This window comes from Poeciliopsis prolifica, unplaced genomic scaffold, assembly GCF_027474105.1.
Source record: "Poeciliopsis prolifica strain line A6 unplaced genomic scaffold, Auburn_PproV2 SCAFFOLD052, whole genome shotgun sequence".
In the NCBI taxonomy this organism is placed as follows: Eukaryota; Metazoa; Chordata; class Actinopteri; order Cyprinodontiformes; family Poeciliidae; genus Poeciliopsis; species Poeciliopsis prolifica.
This window is the reverse complement of record NW_026562427.1, coordinates 87-19,382: the sequence shown is the minus strand read 5'-3', so window position 1 is coordinate 19,382 and position 19,296 is coordinate 87. Positions and strand designations below refer to the sequence as shown.

Here is a 19,296-nt window from a genome sequence, read left to right as displayed (position 1 = left end):
AATAAACCTTTGAAGGGCAGCCCCCCACACTTACGTAGTGAAGCAAAAACTGCTATGTGATAATTACATAATGAAAAGGTTTATCTGTGTGAACAGGTAATGAAACTCAAATATTCTTGATCGTAGTTGATTATCCTTGGATTTTAAAAATCTCCAGGTCGCCATTAGTTAGAAAGGTAACGTGTTATTTTTTGGGGGGTTTTTTTATTTATTGGTTCCTTTTATTTATTGTCTCTGTGTTACAGGTTTGTTGTGTGCAAAACATCCAAATTCCCAAGTCTTCATCAAAGACAGATTTTCTTTCCAAAAGAGAGGAGTGAACTGTCTGAAATGCCGCTTTTGAAATATTTATGACTTGCATGAAGCCACAGAGAAACACAAACACACTTGAATAAAATCTGACACTTGACTTACAGGCTCCTCAGACAGTGATGTTCAAAACAATCAAATTCAAGAACATAAGTCAATCAAACACATAGCAGCGACGTAAGATCGGACAATGCGGAAGCTGACGCACAAGAAAACTTAACATATTACTAAATCATCTTATTGTTATAGTTTGTATCTCTGTTATTTTTTTCTACCATGTTTTCATTCCACTGATCTGTCCACATGTGCTTGTATACAACACACTGTTTCACAATGACCGCTTGCATCTGTTCCTTGTGAAAAGGCGTTAATGACTGTCTGCTTCACGACTGTCAAGCCAACAGTCTTCCACATTATTGTGTCATCCATAGCAAAACATTTCTGTCACGGAAACCTTTTTCATTAATTGATGTTACACATTATTCGGTTTTGTTTCATTACTGAATTTTGGGTTTCCAGTAGTGACCATAATCATTAGAATTAACAAAAATAGACACTTGTAACATATCAAAGTCTGATATCATCTTATATAGTTTCAGAAACTATATAAGATGAGTTTCACAGTGTGCAGTTTCTTTCGGTCTCCTTGTAGCAGGTGGAAAGCCTCCAGGATGCGTCCTGACCAGCTGCCCAAACCGCCTCGGCTGACTCATTTGAAAGCAGGGAGCAGCTGCCCTACACCAACCTCCATGTAGGACCAGTAAATCAAATAGTTTGCTTTTTGGCTCCATTTTTGTCTTCGCCATGTCCAGGCACGAGTGATGCCCTGCCTCATCTTGTCTTGGGCCAGACACTTGAACTCCTGGAGGCAGTAGTGTTTCTATTTGCAGTTGACATCCTTCAAATGAAAAACAATTAGTGCTCAACCTCTGCTGCAAAATGTATGTAATATCTTCAAATTTCATGTTGTCGTCATCCCTTTAACAACCACTAAATTACTAAAATTAGGTTTTATCCATTAAATAAAAAATTGTTGCTGGAATTCATAAAAACTCAGTTGACTCCTTAGTAAGCTGCATTAAAATCAACCTCTTTTTTCTTTAGAGCCCAGCACCGAACACCTGTTGAAAGCTCACATTACAATACAACTTTAGTTGTATTGTATGGTGCTGACATGGCAATGACTGAAAATGCTCCCCATTACTTCCCCTTCTCAAAGTGCTTATTTGGCTTCAAAACGACTGGCAGAGTATCTTTCTCGCCTTCTCTGCGCAGCAGTTGAAAAAGACATGGCAAACTTGCATAATCACAGGGCTACCAAGAATAGAAACAATGCCACTTGATTGAAACCTTGCTTCTCTTTTGTGTACTAAAATGGAGCGAAGCCAACGGGATGATTAAGGAGAGGGTTTGTGTTTTCAGGGTAAGTGCAACCTAACAGACCTTCACATTCAAATGACTAAAAACCTGTTCTGAACAGTTTTGCCAAGCTCTCAGTCTCAGCTTTTTCTGTTATTGAAGGCAGTGCCAGTGCCACTCACAGCGCAGGAAAATTTGTCAAAATTGTGAGCTGTCACCGAGGTGCTGCCTCTCCTTGTTTTATTGAATCATCCCCCAACACTCTTTCCTCCTCCTTCAGGGAGAAAGAGGAGAGTCTTTCACCCCTTAACTTCCCTCCTGCAGTCTAATAATGTACAATTCTTCTTCTCACACTTCAGTTTGCTGCTGCATGTCTCTCTTAATCTTTCAAGGCTTCACTTAAATCCCTTTCTTTCCTGCCTTTTGGGTTTCTCAAGGACTTACCTTTGCTAAATGAGTCCTCCTGTGAGTCCTGGCACATTGAGTATCTTGCTAAATGCTCCGGGTCTTTGGAAGGAGTCCAGGTGCTTCAAATTCTACAAAGTCATGCAAGAGGTAGGGCATAATTAATGCAGAATGTGCCCTTTTCCGCACTCTTTAACCTTCTTCTGTCTCCCATGCACTCCCCCTGCGGTCAAGCGATCTCTTGCAACTAAAATCCCATTATGACCTTGGGTGTGAGAATAGATTTTCAGCTCCTGGCACAGGAGTAAGGAATTGATTACTTTGCCACCTGCATACTCTATTCTCAAAGTGAGCCTGATTTGTATTGGCGATCCTTCATCACAATGAGCAAGCTTGACTTTACGAGACCTACCTCTCCACTCTTCATCTCTGAGTACATTTAAAATGCTAAAATTGATTGTACGCATCCAGCCGATTATTATCCAGTCCATAGTGACAGTTTTCGGTCTGAAGTTTGAGCCACTGTAGAATATTACCATATCTGGTCACAAGCTGAAAGAAAATCATTTCCTTACTTCATCACTCAGGTTCAGGCTGTTTTCTATTTCTCAGAGCTCAAAACTGAGTATATTTCTCCTCGTGTCATCATCAAGGAAGAATCAGTGTTTTGACACATAGTGCAGAAATATCCAAAATAGCACAAAGTGACACCTCTGGCAAGTCCCTCCCTTAGCATACACTCCCTCAGTCTGTCTGCTGCTTCCCCTACCCTTAGCTAAAACAAATTGCTTTATTTGGCACAGTTGCAAAATGCAGAAGAGCTTTGTGCACATAATCCAACTCTTTCAAATGTTTTTTTTTTTGAACATGTCAGGTCAAAACCTCACATTTTCAACATATATTGGTTCTCATTGGAAACGTATGTGATGTACCAACACAAAGTGTGTAATTTTGAAGAAGCTCCCCTGAGCCATACATTTAAAAAAAAACAACAGTAAAACTGCAACTTTCCAAATCTAGAGATCCATGCTTCCAATCAATAGGGATTTCTGAAAACATACTTGAAGCTCTACTGCTGTGGTGTCATTCCCACTACTTTGCTAGTAAACTCTCATTCACACTGATGAAAAATCTAAACTTTTTCACAAAAATCATGCTCAGAACATTGAACCTGTCATTTGGATATAGGACTCAATGCAACAGTTCATGATGGACTAACATGAATAAAATTATTCCACGTCAGTGAGATCAGGTGAAGTTTTCCCAACTGTTTTTACTTTAAAATTTTTATTTTTATTATTAGCTTAGACAGCAGTTCATAGTGGTGAAATTAGATGGGTTCTGGTACAAAGTCATTTCATAAACATGAAATAACATTTCTCACATTTTTTTCTTGTGTCATAATTATTCAAGGGCATGTATAAAAGATGTGAGTAATCACAACATCCTGTTGTGTCCCAGACGCTTAGACAATCATTACTGTTTACACAGGAAGTCTCTGCTTGCAGGCATTACACTCCACGGGAGCTTCAGTGATGCTGGTAGGTGGACTGTGCTAACCACTTGCGTCTGGGTTGTAAACAGTGAGACCAGCAAAACAACATGTGAAAAAGTGAAGAAAATTCCCCAGTGGTTGCTGTTACCCCTGCTAGCACAACAAACTATAAATATTATTACTATAACAATGTCAGTTTAGATGTTCTGTTGTTTATCTGAGTTCTACCTCAAGATAAAACAGGAGGTCTATGGCAAAACCTTATTAACTCCTGATTTATGTACTGGTAAATAACAGTGTGTTTCTGAGACATGAGTTCTTCACCCTCTGTAATGGGTCAGTGTCCTGTCCTGTCCCTTTGTCGTCCAATTGCTATGCAGATCCCCTCTGTTATATCGCAATGGCCTCTCTCTGTTCTGTTAGGAAGGGGCCAGTCTCTCAATAAATGGCTTTTCTCAGCTTCCTTTTTTATTTATAAACAATTTAAATTGAGCGACACTGACAGCAGGGGAATTTCACACACAAGATATGTCTTCGAATCGGTCATTCAAACGCTGATGGCAGCTTCACAATCTAAACCACGTGCACCCTCACGCTCACTCTTTTATTAGTGTGTCGCTGAACGGGTAAAGCAGGAACACCTGATGCGTGACCACTCTGTGATCTCTTCCACCCAGACGCTCATAAAGAGGGATTTATCTCCAAGCACGAGGAACATGGTGACAGATTCTTTCACTATGCCTTGTCTGTTCTTATAATACTCAGGAGAAAAGATTAAAAAAAAAACAACTAAAAAACAGCTGTGTCCTTCTGCAAAGTCTGTTGTTGTGATCAATGAGGCCTGGATTGCAATATTGTCCTGTATGTCTACAACAGGTGGCTTCTTCCCCTATGACCTTTGGACAGCAGTGTATATAGTTTCCAAGACCTTCACTTTAAATGCTTTCCATTTTCCCTTTGGGGTGCAAAAAATTAACTCTGGCTTGAAGGAAACAACTTATTTTCTAGATTTCCTGAGTTGGACTTTTGATGTATGTTTCATGTTTAGTTGCTGAGGGCGCAAACATAAGCAAGAGAAAGGTGATCTCATGGTGAAAATATCCTTTTATTGAATAACAAAAAAATTAAAGAAATGAATGAATTTAAGAACCACAATACAGAGTCCACAGCATCAGGACAGCATGATATGATTACATTTTTCAAAATGATCACAAGGTCTTTTTTGTGTTGGTTTTAATAACTTTAGATCTTTATGGCTAGTACCAAAAAGGACAGCAGCAAAAACATGTCAAGACATATTTCAAATAAATAAATCAAATTAAAATAATGAAAAGTTGGAAACATTTTTCATTAAAACATTAACTTCATGACAAAATGTTTTACATGTCGACTCATTTCATTTATTTATCAGTAATGCCAAAAGCTGTAGGGAACATGTTTGATTTAAATTGCCAAAAAAACATACATGAAAAGTACATGAAAACAAATGTACTTTTAAGGCACTCTTCAAAAATCCAACAAATGACTGTAATTTGACACAGGGGCAGCTGCAAAGTGAGGATTCTGGTCATAACGTCTGAGACTTGACAGGATTCCTATGTTCCAGAGACTCAATCCATCATCAGTAGGGCAGACAGAGCAGCAGACAGTCAAAGCAGGCAGCTCCACTGGCTGCAACACAAGACGAGTGGTAGGAAGAGGCAGGACCCATGTCCTGTGTTGCAGCTCTGGCCCAGCCAACGAGTCACCTTCGGACCTGGACAGCAGATCCACTGTGAAGAGGAAAACAAGGGGGGTCACAGAGGAAACACATTTGAAGGGAGGGGAGCTGGAAGGGACGCCAGATACAGTCGGTTACAATGGATTCTGTATTAGCGAGACACGGAAAGAAGATGAGGAAAATTTGGAGGTGCAGAGAGAGAGAGAAATGACAATCCGATGAGGGCAGGAAATGAACACAGAGTGCTAGAACATAAGGAAAATCCTAATGGAGAATGAATGAAAGCAATGAAGAGAGGGCCAAATGGGGCGCTGCACCTTCACAGACACCACATTTATCACTTGGCGAATAAAAATAACCTTTTTTCACCTTACAATGAGGGTTCTCGCATTCCTGGCTACATCTTATATTCACTGCACTCGACAGCTGGAGAAAAACACTCCTCTGGCCTAAATTGCTTTACTAGAAGGTTAATAACCACCAGTCGCTCAGGCCCACAGAGATATGTCTGTTCGGAAGCCCTGCGGTGAAAACTGGTGCGTGTCATTGGAAAAAAAATTAAATTGTCACGATAGGTATGCAATATGCATTGGAAGAAAACTGAATGCTAATGTTAAAATTTGATATGTGGGCAAACCAAGCCAATGAATACACTACCCATTGGTCTCATGGACAAGTCAGTGTAGTGCCCAGAACACCTAAGACCTGACTTTCAATTCACTGAACAGCTTTTCACCAGGTCCCTTTAAAATGTCATTGACACACCTTATAAATTAATCACAACTACTTTTTATTTCACATCTAAATCTGGATGTTTTCATGACCTAAAGGAGCTGCAGTCAACAACGTTGATTGCTGTTGATTTTTTTTTTTTTTTTTAAACGGGTCTGAATCCAAAGTGAGAAGCATCTGGACAAAGGGACACAGACCAGAGTCATTAACCCAGATATATCCTCTGCTGAAACATAACTTCTCTCCACCTAAAACAGAGAGAGAGAGAGAGAGAGAGAGAGAGAGAGAGAGAGAGAGAGAGAGAGAAAGAGAGACAGAGTCCAAGATGGGATCTTGGACTCTCTTTGGTTCAGAGAAAGTAAAACGTTATGCCTGATTTACCGTGGGCTCTTGCCAATTCCAGTTTTGCAAAGTCAAATTTATTCTTTGGTTTTATTCACCTTTCTTTTCCTCCCAAACTTTACCTTGAGATTACCATTAGGTATTAAAAGTTGAACATTTGTTAAATCTCTTTCTTTGTCGAAGAAGAAATAAAAGAAACCATCCTTCTGACTGGACTTCAATCAGATTAGGAGACTGAGATATCAAAGTCCATTGACATAATTTGATCAAGCTATTAAATAACCAGAGGGTGAACATCTAGAACATCCCTAAGCCTCTTGTTACTCTCTGTGACTGTCTGTTGCTATCTCTCGGGGAGTTTGTAATGTAACAGTCATTAAAAGGTCAAAGCTTAGTGAACTCTAAGTTTGTGTGTCATTAACAAAGGTCTAAAAATGTCATGACTGCATGACATTCCTTTTGCAGATAGGGAAAGGGAATGTCAAAAGACCAAAACGATTCCCCTCGCCCCCGACATTTCTTCAAAAATTACTGCTGTGGTGTGCTTTACTATCCCATCTTGCAGCCCTATCAAAGACGCTCTCATCAGCCTGACGGGTTAAAACCAGGCTTCTGATTTCACGACGCCGTACGGCGAAGCAATTACACAACTATTTTTCCTCCCGCCTTTTTCAGTGCATGAAAATGGCTCCAACCTAGATTTGAAACCACAGGGATATGAACTCGAAGGACAGATGAAAAGGAGATGAAGGACAGAATGTCCCAAAAATAATAAAAACTAGCGAGACTAGAGAACCAAGGGCAGAATGCCGTTAGTGCAGCCCATATTCTTTTCTCAAAAGAGAGACGGAACATAATTTGGAAGTAAAATGTAGACCTGAGATTGTGAGGCATGTGGATGTTTTTGAGATTAGATGCATTTGCAGCGGTAAGACAAAATGAAAGAGGCTTGGAAACGTAGAGGTGATTAATAGCTCAAATCTAAAGGACATCAAATCTCACTTTTCTGCAATCGAACTATCATCAGAAACAACATTTTTGCAATCACAAAAAAAATCTTCCATTGCTGAGGCAATGCCTTTCAATACCCTCCCTGGACCACTGGGAAAAGCAATTATTCAACGATTGATTATGATTAAAAATAATTAAGAGCTTTTGCTCTGTGAGAAGGACAATGATCAGACAGTGAACTGCAGCAATTGTGAGCACCGTGCATCCCCTTGTAGAAGATTCCACCCTATTCAAAGATTCACACAAAAGGAAGCTGACAATGGTGCATTGTGCCAGTGGTAACAATGGCCTGGCTCCTCTGATTGCAGGGAGATAGAGCCAGAATTCATGCATGCAGATGAGGAAATTCAGCCCGCACGGTATGATTCCAACATACATGAGAAAATAGTTGTAAGAGAGAGGAGCAAACTCAATTTTCCAAATTTGCATAACGCCTTGTTCCTGTTCAGTCTGAGATTCATGCTCATTCATAAAATAACAGGATTAACGTGGTGGAGCAAAGACAGAAGAAAACAAATACAAACTGGAAGATAAATGGCAAACAGACACACAGTTATCTGTGACAGACAACAGCATTCAGCTTAATAGGGAGTGGTGATTTCTCCTGATCTTACAGTGTGTTTCAAAAGTAAAGCTTGAATGTTTCAGAATTTCCACAGTGCAGCCACAAATCTCAGTATATTTTATTGGGATTGTACTTTATGTGATAGACCAACATAAAGTAGTGCAGGATTGAGAAGGGGAAGGACAAAGATTCATGGTTTTATTTTTTTTATATTATTATTCTTGTAAACAAAAGTGTAAAATTTGTAATGTGCATTATTTCCAGCATTTTTTCTTGTACGCCAGTTTTGTTGTTTTTATGTCATTTTCTGTTCTGTTACTATTGGCAGAAAGTCGTGCCTGGCTGAAGGATCTGCCATCCTGGCTCCATCTCCAAGCAAACCAAACTCCTTCCATCCTCACTCGGCCAACTTTACATACCGTTAAGCAGAAAATCCTCCATCGGTCATTCAGTATTTTCAGCATGTGATCCTTATTTTTTCACTCCATCAAAAATTTTAAATTACTCCAGTTTAGTGCATGCTATCTAAATAAACAATATACCTGGAACTAGAAAGACGTAGACAAAGTTACATGCCACAATTGCTCCTCTCTGTCCCTTGTCTTGGCTTTTGTGTGAATGCCTCACCAGGTTATTTATGCTGGGAACCACTCTTTGCAGAACGCCTTAGTTTTTCTTAATATTTTGTTTTTCTCAATATTTAGCTCGTGCACACTGATGCACCATCCAGAGCACAGATAAAAAAGTAATGTACACACAGACACTCACCGTGTACAGAAAGACAGAAACACTAATCCTCTAGTTAGTGTTCAATGGGAAAATATACTTTAAGAGAAATATGTAACAAGACCAGAGAACTGGAAAAATGAAGTGTTCACATTTTTTCACAAAGAAAAAATAACATGTGCAGCTTTCAGTGACTCAACCTTCTTCACACCTAATCTCCATGGGGTAATCACTTCAAACGTTGAATATAAAATGACACTATTCTCACAGATTTGCTTTAGAAAAAAAAAAACTACTTAAAGGCTTCCGCCTATTGATTACTGTGTAAATCAGGCAGAAGGTGAAAGATCATACTCTGGAAGTAACATCTGAATGTTGGATAGTCATCAGTAAAGTATGGACTACTTCCAAGCTGCACATAGACAAGAATCATTCCTGATCAAATAAAGCACTGACCTTGTCCCTCTCCTCTGTGATAATTACATCCCGAGTAGATTGCATCAGAGGAGCTTGTGCTCTCAGTCACTAAGTAAAAAATTAAAAACACTTCAATAAGTCAATTTCTAGAAAAATCTAATTATATACACAGCAAAAAAAAAAAGAAAAAGAAAAACACTGAACATTAGTTGTCGTTAATTTGTATACCACGCTGCATAATTACACTCATTACTGAACAAACCCACCAATGTTCCAGGCAATATACAGAAAGTTATAGCTCTGCAGGGGAATGACCTCAGACGGATGAATAACTGTGATTCGCATCAGCATGCAGGACAAAAACCGACTGAAGGGGACCCTCAGGTTGTTATAGCTGCATGACTGGCCGAGTGAGAAAAGTCATCACAAAGACACTGAGTGTACCCACACCAATGCATGCATTTAGCCACACTCACAGAGCAGTGCTGGGCCTTCTCTCCTGAGCTCTCTCAGCATAATCGGAGGCGGTGTTGCGTTTCAGAGGCGACAGCTGACTCTGTGGCTGCCGCTGCTGCTGCAGCTAATAGTGAGACTGGCATTTCCCTGCAAATGCTGACGCGACACTTTTGGGGGTGCCTCTTCTCTTTCTGCTGGTGAAAGAAGAGTCCTCTTAGTCCTGCCTTATCCGAGGTATGACCCTCTGTGTGTGTGTCAATAGCACGGTCACGTGCACAGCCTCCATCATACACGAGGGACGTTAACAATCCTCTTTCACTCATATTAAACATGCACACATCAAAGATGTCCAGTTTGTTCTGGTTTTAAAAAAGTCAAAGTGCTCCAACTTTCATGGCAACCTGACAACCTGTTACGCTGCTCATCATAATTTCAGGGTAAGTGTGATGTTGAGACATTTTTGCAGAGAACAAAGCCACAAAATTCTGTAGTTTTTTTTGTCAATGTCATATGTGACAGACTAACACCAAATAGTGGTGCATTTGAGTCCCTACAATCAATACATTTTAGAATTGCCTTGCACTGCAATAACAGATGTAAGTCTTTTGGCATATGTCTCAAAGTGTCATATATTGTGGCTTCTACGGAACCCAAATAGAGGTAGGAGGAAGGCAAGATCATGTAGAAGTAGTTTCATGGATGATAATAATGAAAAGGGTGCAAAAGAGACTCGCAAAACTGAGTGCAGAGCATAAAACTAATAAGGTGTAAACTGAAACAGGAGAGCCCCACTGTGACAAAACAACCCAGAGAGAGAGAGAGAGAAAAACAAACAGTAGATATGGAACATCTGTGGTTGAAATATCACACTGGGAGAGAAAAACACAGGAGCAGCAGTAACATTGGAAAATATGGGCATAAGTTAAATGATAAGCTGGTCCTTACTGAAAGAGATCCAATGTAAAAATGAAAGGGACCATTTGAAATTACATGATTAACTGAAAAAAGTGGCAAACAAAAGCGACAATGTAGAATCAGACTCTACTGATTATGACGTTTAAAGTGTTTCACAGCTAGAGACTTACTGATGGTTCTTTGCAAAATAACTCAGTCTCAGGTAGATTGAATGAAGAAGTCTATGCAGAGAATTCCCAAGGATTCTCAACAAAGTATGAACTTTGACCGCGTCATTCTAGCACATGAGCTTACATTGATGTAAATGACTCAACTCTGGACAGCTGTATGTTTAATGTCATTTGTGGTAAGTGAACCTTCAACTCAGTCTGAAGTCTTTTGCAGCATCTAACAGAATTGCCCCGTATTTAGCTCCCTGCAGTTTTTCATGAACGCAGACCACATTCGAGGTGTCTGTTGGAGAAAACTCCACTAGATTTATACTGCCACCAACCCCAAAAAGACAGATTAAGAGTCATGTGCAATGACATCTTATTACACCCACAAAGTTTTGCATGTTTAATAAGTCTTATAAGTCTAATAAGTTCCAAGTCTCCACTAACCAGAGCATCTTCTTTCAGATGTCTCCATTTTTTATTTTTTAGATAAAAGTCAAATGTACAGTCAAATGTAAAGTTAAGAATTGTCCTGTAAACAAATTCTCCCGCCTGAGATGTGAATCTTTGCAGCTCCTCCAGAGTACCCTGGCTCTGTTCAGCTATGGCTTCCAGTGTTTTGGGTATGATGGTACTGGAATGCAAATGGACAAGACATTTCAGATTTCTATTTACACATCAAAAGCACACACTGCTTTGTTTCTGTCCATGGCATAACCAAAATAAAGCAAACTGAACTTTTAAAGGCGCTGGACGCGTTAAGGACACATCCGTGTCACTGAGAGGAAAGAAAACTACAGTCCTGGAGCGATTTCCTTCTGGAGGGGCTTCACACTGCACCGACCGGGGATGTGCTCACGCTCCGAACATCATTTGTCAGCCTTCCTGGCTGAGTTTTATGCGTGTGCGTGCGTGCGTGCGTGCGTGCGTGTGTGTGTGTGTGTGTGTGTGTGTGTGTGTGTGTGTGTGTGTGTGTGTGGTGTGTGTGTGTGTGTGCGTGTGTTTGTGTGGGGGTGTGTGTGTTCCCTCCCCCAGCCTGACCCTCCTGTGGAGTCAATTTAAACCTGCAACGAGGGCGAATCCCTTCATCCGCGAGCTGCGCTCTATTTCAATCATTTGTGAGCGCTGACATAGCCTGATAAGGAGGATTTACTGGCGGACAAAGTGAAGAGCAACCCTTCCCACAGCCTCACTCCACCGGTTTCCGTTCTGCGCTCTATGTTCCGGTGATTTAATAGCTGGCCAGCTGTCTGGTGACAGCTGCCATCTCCATCCATTCAGTGATTCAAGAGCGCGCGCATCCCGACAGAGAAAGCTAAACTTGGGGGGGGACCAGTACATATTATGCTAATATAAATATGAAACCAGGAACCAGACTTACTACAATTCCCACATTTATTCGGCTACAGACCACCAAAGTTGAAGTAAGTAAGTTAAAAAAAAATTCAATGGGTAAAAATAGTAGTTTAGAAATGATGTCATCAGACATTTCTGCTTTACAATGAATTCCCAGTTAGATGCGAACTAACGCAACCTCGTTGAAATGCTTAAATAAACCGTCTATTTTTACAAATACAGACGGTGTAAAAAGGACCTACCGTCTGAAAGACGTGAATAAAAGTCGCCGCTCATCTCTCTTTTGCACATTGGCGGTGCTTTGCTGTATATATTGCTTCTGGCGTGGAGTCTCTCCAAACCCCTTTGTGTCGTCTCTCCTGTCCTCTGACGGTCCCCGCTCCTGCAGTCTGCCCGAGTTCTTCTTTTTACAGCCTATCCAAAGGTGCGCGCAGTCTTTCTCTCTCTCTCTCTCTCTCTCTCTCTCTCTCTCTCTCTCTTTCTCTCTCCCCGGATGCCTCTTCGAACTATCCAGTCTCACTCCGGCTCCTTCTTTCTGAATCCCCTCAAAATAAATGCATTTCCAGCAGAAACATAAGCGAGGGAGTTGTACTCGCTAGGAGAGCCGGCAAGGATGCTAACTCTAAAAAACAACAATAATAATAATAATAATAAAAAAATGTTTAATGCGTTGAGTGCGGATATAGGGACGTTAATACAGCCAACCAATATTATCCAATGATAGTGATTCTCATTGTCCAATAAGATTTAAAATGTTGTGACGTCAGAGGTCACGGTACCAGAAAAGATTGCTGGAGAAACTTTGAAGTTGTCAATTAGGATGTTAATCTAACGCGTTGGGTTGTGTTGATGACAAATGAGAAGGTGATAATGCAACTTCTGGTCGGTCTCAGCATTAGATAAACTAATGACTGATGAATACGAGGAAAAGTAACCTCAAAGCCACTCACTAATAAGCGTGGTGAAGGAGTGTCAAGATGTGGCACATCTCAATACAGAGGCTACAATTCACACAGGCCCACCAATAACACTATAACACACTGGAAAAACATTGCCTGCTCTTCATTTCAGCTACCGCATCCAGATGTTTGGGTTAGAATTTGACTTAAAACACATGAAAGGATGGATCCTTCCTGTCTTATCAGCTGAGCAGTGTTTCAATGGCTTTGGCATCAATGGCAAGCGGATCTCAATGAGGGTGTATAGTGGAATGGAAAATTTACACCATAATGATCCAGCTGACAAATGTACAACAAGTCTCACTGATGGCTCTGTCCACTGATCCACAGTTGCCATATACACAACTGGAGAAGAAGAAGAAAATGTGGAATAATCTCAATGGAAATTCAAAAATACTGACTTTTCAACTTCAATTTTAAGAAGTTACTTCCAGTAACTCAATGCACTACATAAAACACATTATACAGATTAATTATAGGCTGCACAATCCTCCATTTCTGTTAATTATGGTGATTTTTCACTTAAAGTTGATGAAAACATGACATCTAAGATTAGAGTTCCATATCGACCAATAAAAAATACTTCTTAATGCAAAAAACGTGATCTAATCGTGATGCCTGCATTGGGGTTACCTTCAAAATGTACTTTCACTCTGACAACCATAGTGAGACAGAGGAGAAGAGAGAGCGAGAGAAAGACTATTTTACTCCGTTTCCCATGATGCAACGTCGCTGACATCAGAGCCATGCGACGCAAAGTTGGTGTGCGATTGCCCGGTGATCATTTTCACACTTTATATAGGACAACAGTGTTTACTATCGCTTCTTTAAAGTCTCAGTTTTTACTACACGACTATTTCAGAGTTCAGCTTTTTTATTTTTTCTATTTGAAGTTATTTCCGTTTAGTTTCGCCTCTTCAACAGTAACACGAGGAGACCTCTTTTCTTCTTCTTTTTTTGTTTTGTCTTGAAAATGCAGCCACATTCTGACGAAATGTCTGCACGGTTTCTGCTGGAGGCGTCTCTGCTGTATGAGGAGAAATGCCCGGAGCTGTCACGGTATCTCATGTAAGGATTGCTTCTTGTCAACATGAGGCGTCGCTTTGCATTATTAGATCAGAGCCACGCCACTTGTGTGCCGCTTAATGATGACACATCGAGTCCGCTAGGTGGAAGACCTTCATCAGTAACTGAGGGCAGCAGTTCGATTTTATTGGTTTAAAACTGGTAACTTTGTTGTCACTGGTCTTTTAAAGCACACTAATAGCCCACCGGACCACAGTTGACATATCAAAAGCCTTGTCCATATCCGACAGATGGTTTTGACTTTCACCATAGCCAATAAATCTGTGGTCAAAACTAGGGATGGAAACAGAAACACGAGTTTCACTGTTTAACCCAAATCAGGGATATTTTACAGATGTGTGTGTTGTTATTCTGTTACATTAGTACTCTGGTCCAGTCCTCATATTTCCTGGCTATGATAACCTGCGATATTGCTGAACATTTTGACAGTTTTTAACAGCAGCAGACTGTGCAGCAGGCATAATTTTGAGATGCATTTCCAGACGGCTATCAAAATTCATTTTTATGCCAAAGTGCCTGGCAGGGAAGACATAACCATCACCCAGAGCCAAAATTTTACACTTGACTTGATGAGCTAATTAAAGTGGCTCCAGCCAGGGCGAAAAATGAAAGACTGAATAATAGGTAGAAGATTACTCCGATAAGAATCCCCATTTGAAGCGTCTCTCCAGACATGAAGAGGTGCGTGAAGGTTATTGTTGGCATCCATTAAAGTAACCCCCAGTAATGCCTCTTTGTTTTTTTGTTTTTGTGCTTCCACCATTTCCCCATTTGTATTGAGGGTCTCTCAACCATTATTTCACTAGAGTGTTAGTTTGTGGATGTGTAATGCTCATAAATTGTGCCTACTGTTGCTGTCTTCACCTTTTTTCAGACGACATTCAAGTGTCAGTATGCTTTGATTACATGTCTTTGTTTGTATATTTTTTAGAAGCGATTCTTTTAGAGTTTGATGATACTGTTTGTGAAATTATGTTAAAAGTTAATCATAACTCGAGAGGCATGACCTGATGTGCAGTGCCTATAAAAAGTACTCGGCCCCATAGATTTCTTTACCCTTTTAATGCTTTTACAAAGCTATCTTGATTAACAAAATTTATGTTAACAACTTTACCATTACCATTTACTTCCTCTTCTTTAAAGTTTTTAAAGAAATCAAAACTGATTTCTACAAAAATAATGATAGTTAAATACAAATTTGTAATGTAATGTAAGTGACTGCATATTTTGCTTCAGTAATTTTTTTTGTATCCATCCCCTGACATGTACTTTTGTAATAAGCTTTTCTCTGATTTGCTTGGAGTGTTCTTCAATCTCTAGCCACAAATATTAATTAACCAGATACAAGTGTATTTATAGTATACCCACTTGACAAACACCAGTGTGCTCAGGTGATCTATATTCCAGTTATTGTGAGACTACTAGAAACATTGATCTAATTTAACCTCTGTTAAATTAATTTAAATTAAAATCTAATAAAGCCTCTGTTAAATTAGGTCAATCATTTTCAAAAGAGTGAATATAAATATTTGCACTTATCTTATGATTCATAATTTTGTCATTATTTTACATTAAATCAGTTTTTACTGTACATTAAAGTTTGTCCTTTTTGTACCTTTACTTAACCAGTTTTTGATTTTGAAAGAAAAACAAACAAAAGAGTTATTACATTAATACTTCTATTGAAGCTTGAATGAAAACCAATTTATAGTTTGTGAAAGTTTTGCTTATTCTCTAAAAATAATTTTTAAAGCCTGGTCTAATTTTTTCTCTTGAGGTGAATGTGTAGTCACACCCTTTAATCACCACTTTGACTCTCCATCTCAGTAAGAGACAGAAAATAAAATACACTGAATCACCACGGATGCTGTCTACCATCACAACGTTTGTTTAGATTAACATTGAGTGTCTATAAAAGTTAATATCAATATCAGTTACAGTTTTAAGTATGTGTTCTTTTTTTCTTTATGAACACATGAACAACACAGTCCTTTACAGATTACATCTCCCTGCTGACCGCAGTTCATGTTTACAGCACATATCTCCAGTCTCTATCGCCACAGCGAAGTATGCACTTAAAAGGAGATGCATGACAAGTATGATAATGAGTTCCCTGCAGTGGGGTGTGTCGTTGTGGTCTGCAGTTTCTGGGAGACGGCTCATCTGAGAAAAAGGAAGAGGACTGAATTCCCAGAAAATCCCGGGTCTTTGCTTTGATTGCGTGCCGGAAAACTTCAAAATGAGGTTTTATGCAATCAGGCGGTGTAGTAGTCGCTCTCCTTTAAGGTTAAATAAGGCAGAATTGTGGTTTTGCATCTGGATCTTAAGGGAATCAAATATTATATTGCCTAATTAGCAGAAAATGTTAGAATAAATAGCTTTCTGAAGAATTAAACAACTGTTCAAGGTGCTCTGCAGAGGACTACAGCTTGTTTAATTGCGCATCTTCTGAAAAGGCTTCGATGTGATCTGAAAATGTTTTCCAGTCCTTAATTTGTGGTATTAATGATTTTTTGCAAATCTTTGTCCACAACAGAAAGCATCAGATTCATTATACCCCATCTAGCTCAGAGAGAATTAACATACATTGAAGTTTGTTTTTGTAAATGTGACAAAATGTGAAAAAGTTCAACGCTGGCCAGCAGTGGGATGCAGTATCTTCCCACTGTGGGCCAGCTCCAGATTAAAAACAACCCGATATTCTCCTCCCTCTCTTTTCCATTAGCCTGACCCGGCCGGCCTCACGTGCAGCTGGATTCCTAATGACCCCAGTCATTGATTCAATCCCAGAGCTAATTTTAGCAGGGCTTATCGGTGGCTTATTTAAAATGTTTGTGCAAATATCTCATTGAGAATGCTCTAAAAGTTGACAAGGCCCTCTGGGAAGGTGAACTTGCCCTATATTGCTCGGGACAGACCCCGCTGGGTTTCCGGTTGGAATTTTTCCACCACACATAACAGGAGAAGAGAAGTCGGCGACAAACATTTTTTTCTAAATTGATTTTTCCGTCCTCTAAAAGGTTGTTTCCGGAAATTTATTCATAAACAAGAAGTATCGAAAGAATAAGTTATATTTGTGGCCAATTTTTTTGTTATGCACAAATATCCTAATGCAATCCACAAGAAAGCATACATATTTTGTAATAATTTAAATTGTTTACAATTTTATTGAAGGCTAATCTGATCTCATGTTCCTCTTTCACAGACACCTGCCATACCAGGCTGAAAGTAAGTTGAATCCTTTTCATCTCTGATCTCGCCTTTCATTTGAAGTTCTCCTTTAAATTCTTTCATGTTTTCATCAGTTGTGGCCTAAAGTGTAAAAGGTAGAACCACAAAATGAAGCAGCGAGCAGGACCTTGTCACCAGCTTGTCAAGGTTGATGAAACTCACTTAATCCTCAGCCAAACATACCCCGCCATCCAGCTGTCTGCAGCAGACTGCGAGTTGGGATCAAGCGCGCGCTCGCACGTGCATGTTCAGACCCGTGCCAGCATAAACCACATCAGGGCGCAGACAGCGATGCTACTTCACAAAGACTGCTAAGATTTCACTCTGCAAATAGAACGGATGGCGGTGCTTCAGGAAGAAGCAACTGGCTTGTCTGGAGAACATACAGTATTGTTGCAAGAACAACTACCGGTAATTTTATTGTGAAAATCAGAGGACTTAAAGACTATTTGCTGCAGATTTTGGGAACAAATGTACATGCATCGTAACTGTTTTCAGTGCAGGAGGTGCAATATTGAAGACAAAGAAATCAGAACGTTTTCCACACTCACTAGTACACTCCACCCAAAGTCCTTCATTGCGACTCTAGTTTGAGCTGGAATGATTCATTCCAAAGAATGCGTCTATGCTGCTCTTAAAGTACTTCGTAATGGTAAATTGTTTATTTGGATGCACGTAGATGACTAAATGTCAGATAATGCTTTTTAAAGTCATTAATTGTCTTCTGCTAGTTTAGAAGTTGATAAACTTTTGAAATGACGCATGGCTATCGGTTGTCTAAAAACTTGATGCATTCTTGCCTGTTCCTGTTGTTTGAATATTTAGTCTAATTCAAGTTGTAATTTTGGTTCCAAAGTTACTTGTTTAACTTTTTGCTTTGTTGACCATATTGTTCTTATCGTGGTTTGTTTTGTTTTGCCTGCATGCACCAGCGTGAGAATGAGTTTGCATTTTGGAGAGAGAGGAGAAATGTTCTAAAATTAAACCTGGGATCAAATCATGACACTCAATAGTCATTATATTCTAGATAAGTGACTATATTGTATCACAACAGGGATATTTTGATTCTTAAAAAAAAAAAAAAATGTGATATATTCATATTTGTTTCTCCAAGTGTGGCATTAGGGCTTGTAGGTTAAATTGACATGATTTCAATTCTGATTGATTTTTAACAGATGAGACTGAGTAATGTGATTGGAGATGCATAAATATAATTAACTTTCTCAATTGCCATACATTTGCTACATTTGACTGATTTGCTCTTGTCATTTCAGGACAACGGCCGATAAACAAAGGTCCGGTCTTCAGTTTGTTGCAGAACATGTCATTGTGTTCGTACTGCTATCAGTGGCTGAAGCCCGAAAATCACCGGGTGCGGCTGCGGCCAAAGTGCCGTCCGTCGGCGCGGGTGAACCAAGTCCTGCTTCGGAAAGCCAGAGGAAAACGGTTGAGCCTGGCGCAAAAAAAGCTCCTGATCCGCTTCCAAAAGTCGTCTTCAATGGTGGTGAGTTCAGAATTTCCCGTGGATCCAAAATCACAATTTAGAGGCAGTTACTATGAAAATCTATGTAACTCATCCCATAAAAACTCAAGTTTTAAAGTACAGAAAACTGAATATAATGACTATAGCTCTAAATAAAAAGCCTCAAGATAAACTTGTTCATCAATCAACTTGGAAAGTTGTGCGTCATTAGAGTGTTGAGTAATATTCAGTACATTGTAGTGCAGTATCTGCTATTGCTATTCTTGTCTGTCACTGCTTTTTCAAAATGACTCCAAAGCTGCTTTTATTGACAATTTTGTTATTAACTGCAATATTTTGTTATCTGATCCAGATATAACATTTCTCAGTTTTAGTCAGAGTGGCATTTTACTTTGCCAGTCAGAGGAGCTCTGTTTGATTTTGTCATTTAAAGCAACTCAACTATGTTTAAATGTTCCAGAAAATTTTACATTCTTAAAAAATACCATCAACTGGATGAGTGGTGATGCAGTATTTTGGTATTCCAGTACGAAAAACACTATGTTGATTAAAAGTTAAAGGTGTTTTATTATTT

The 19,296-nt window shown here is 39.5% G+C and overlaps 1 protein-coding gene across 1 annotated transcript; it reads left to right on the top strand.

Annotated features, from left to right (window-relative positions):
• Window positions 1–13,700: 13,700 nt before the first annotated feature.
• Window positions 13,701–18,743, top strand: cunh18orf21 (chromosome unknown C18orf21 homolog; the record flags this gene model as incomplete). Its single annotated transcript, XM_055058915.1, is given in 3 exon segments — window positions 13,701–13,990; window positions 17,214–17,236; window positions 18,514–18,743. Coding segments are annotated over 3 exon segments (348 nt in total), but the record flags the coding sequence as incomplete, so codon positions are not given.
• Between the last annotated feature and the right edge of the window lie 553 nt (window positions 18,744–19,296).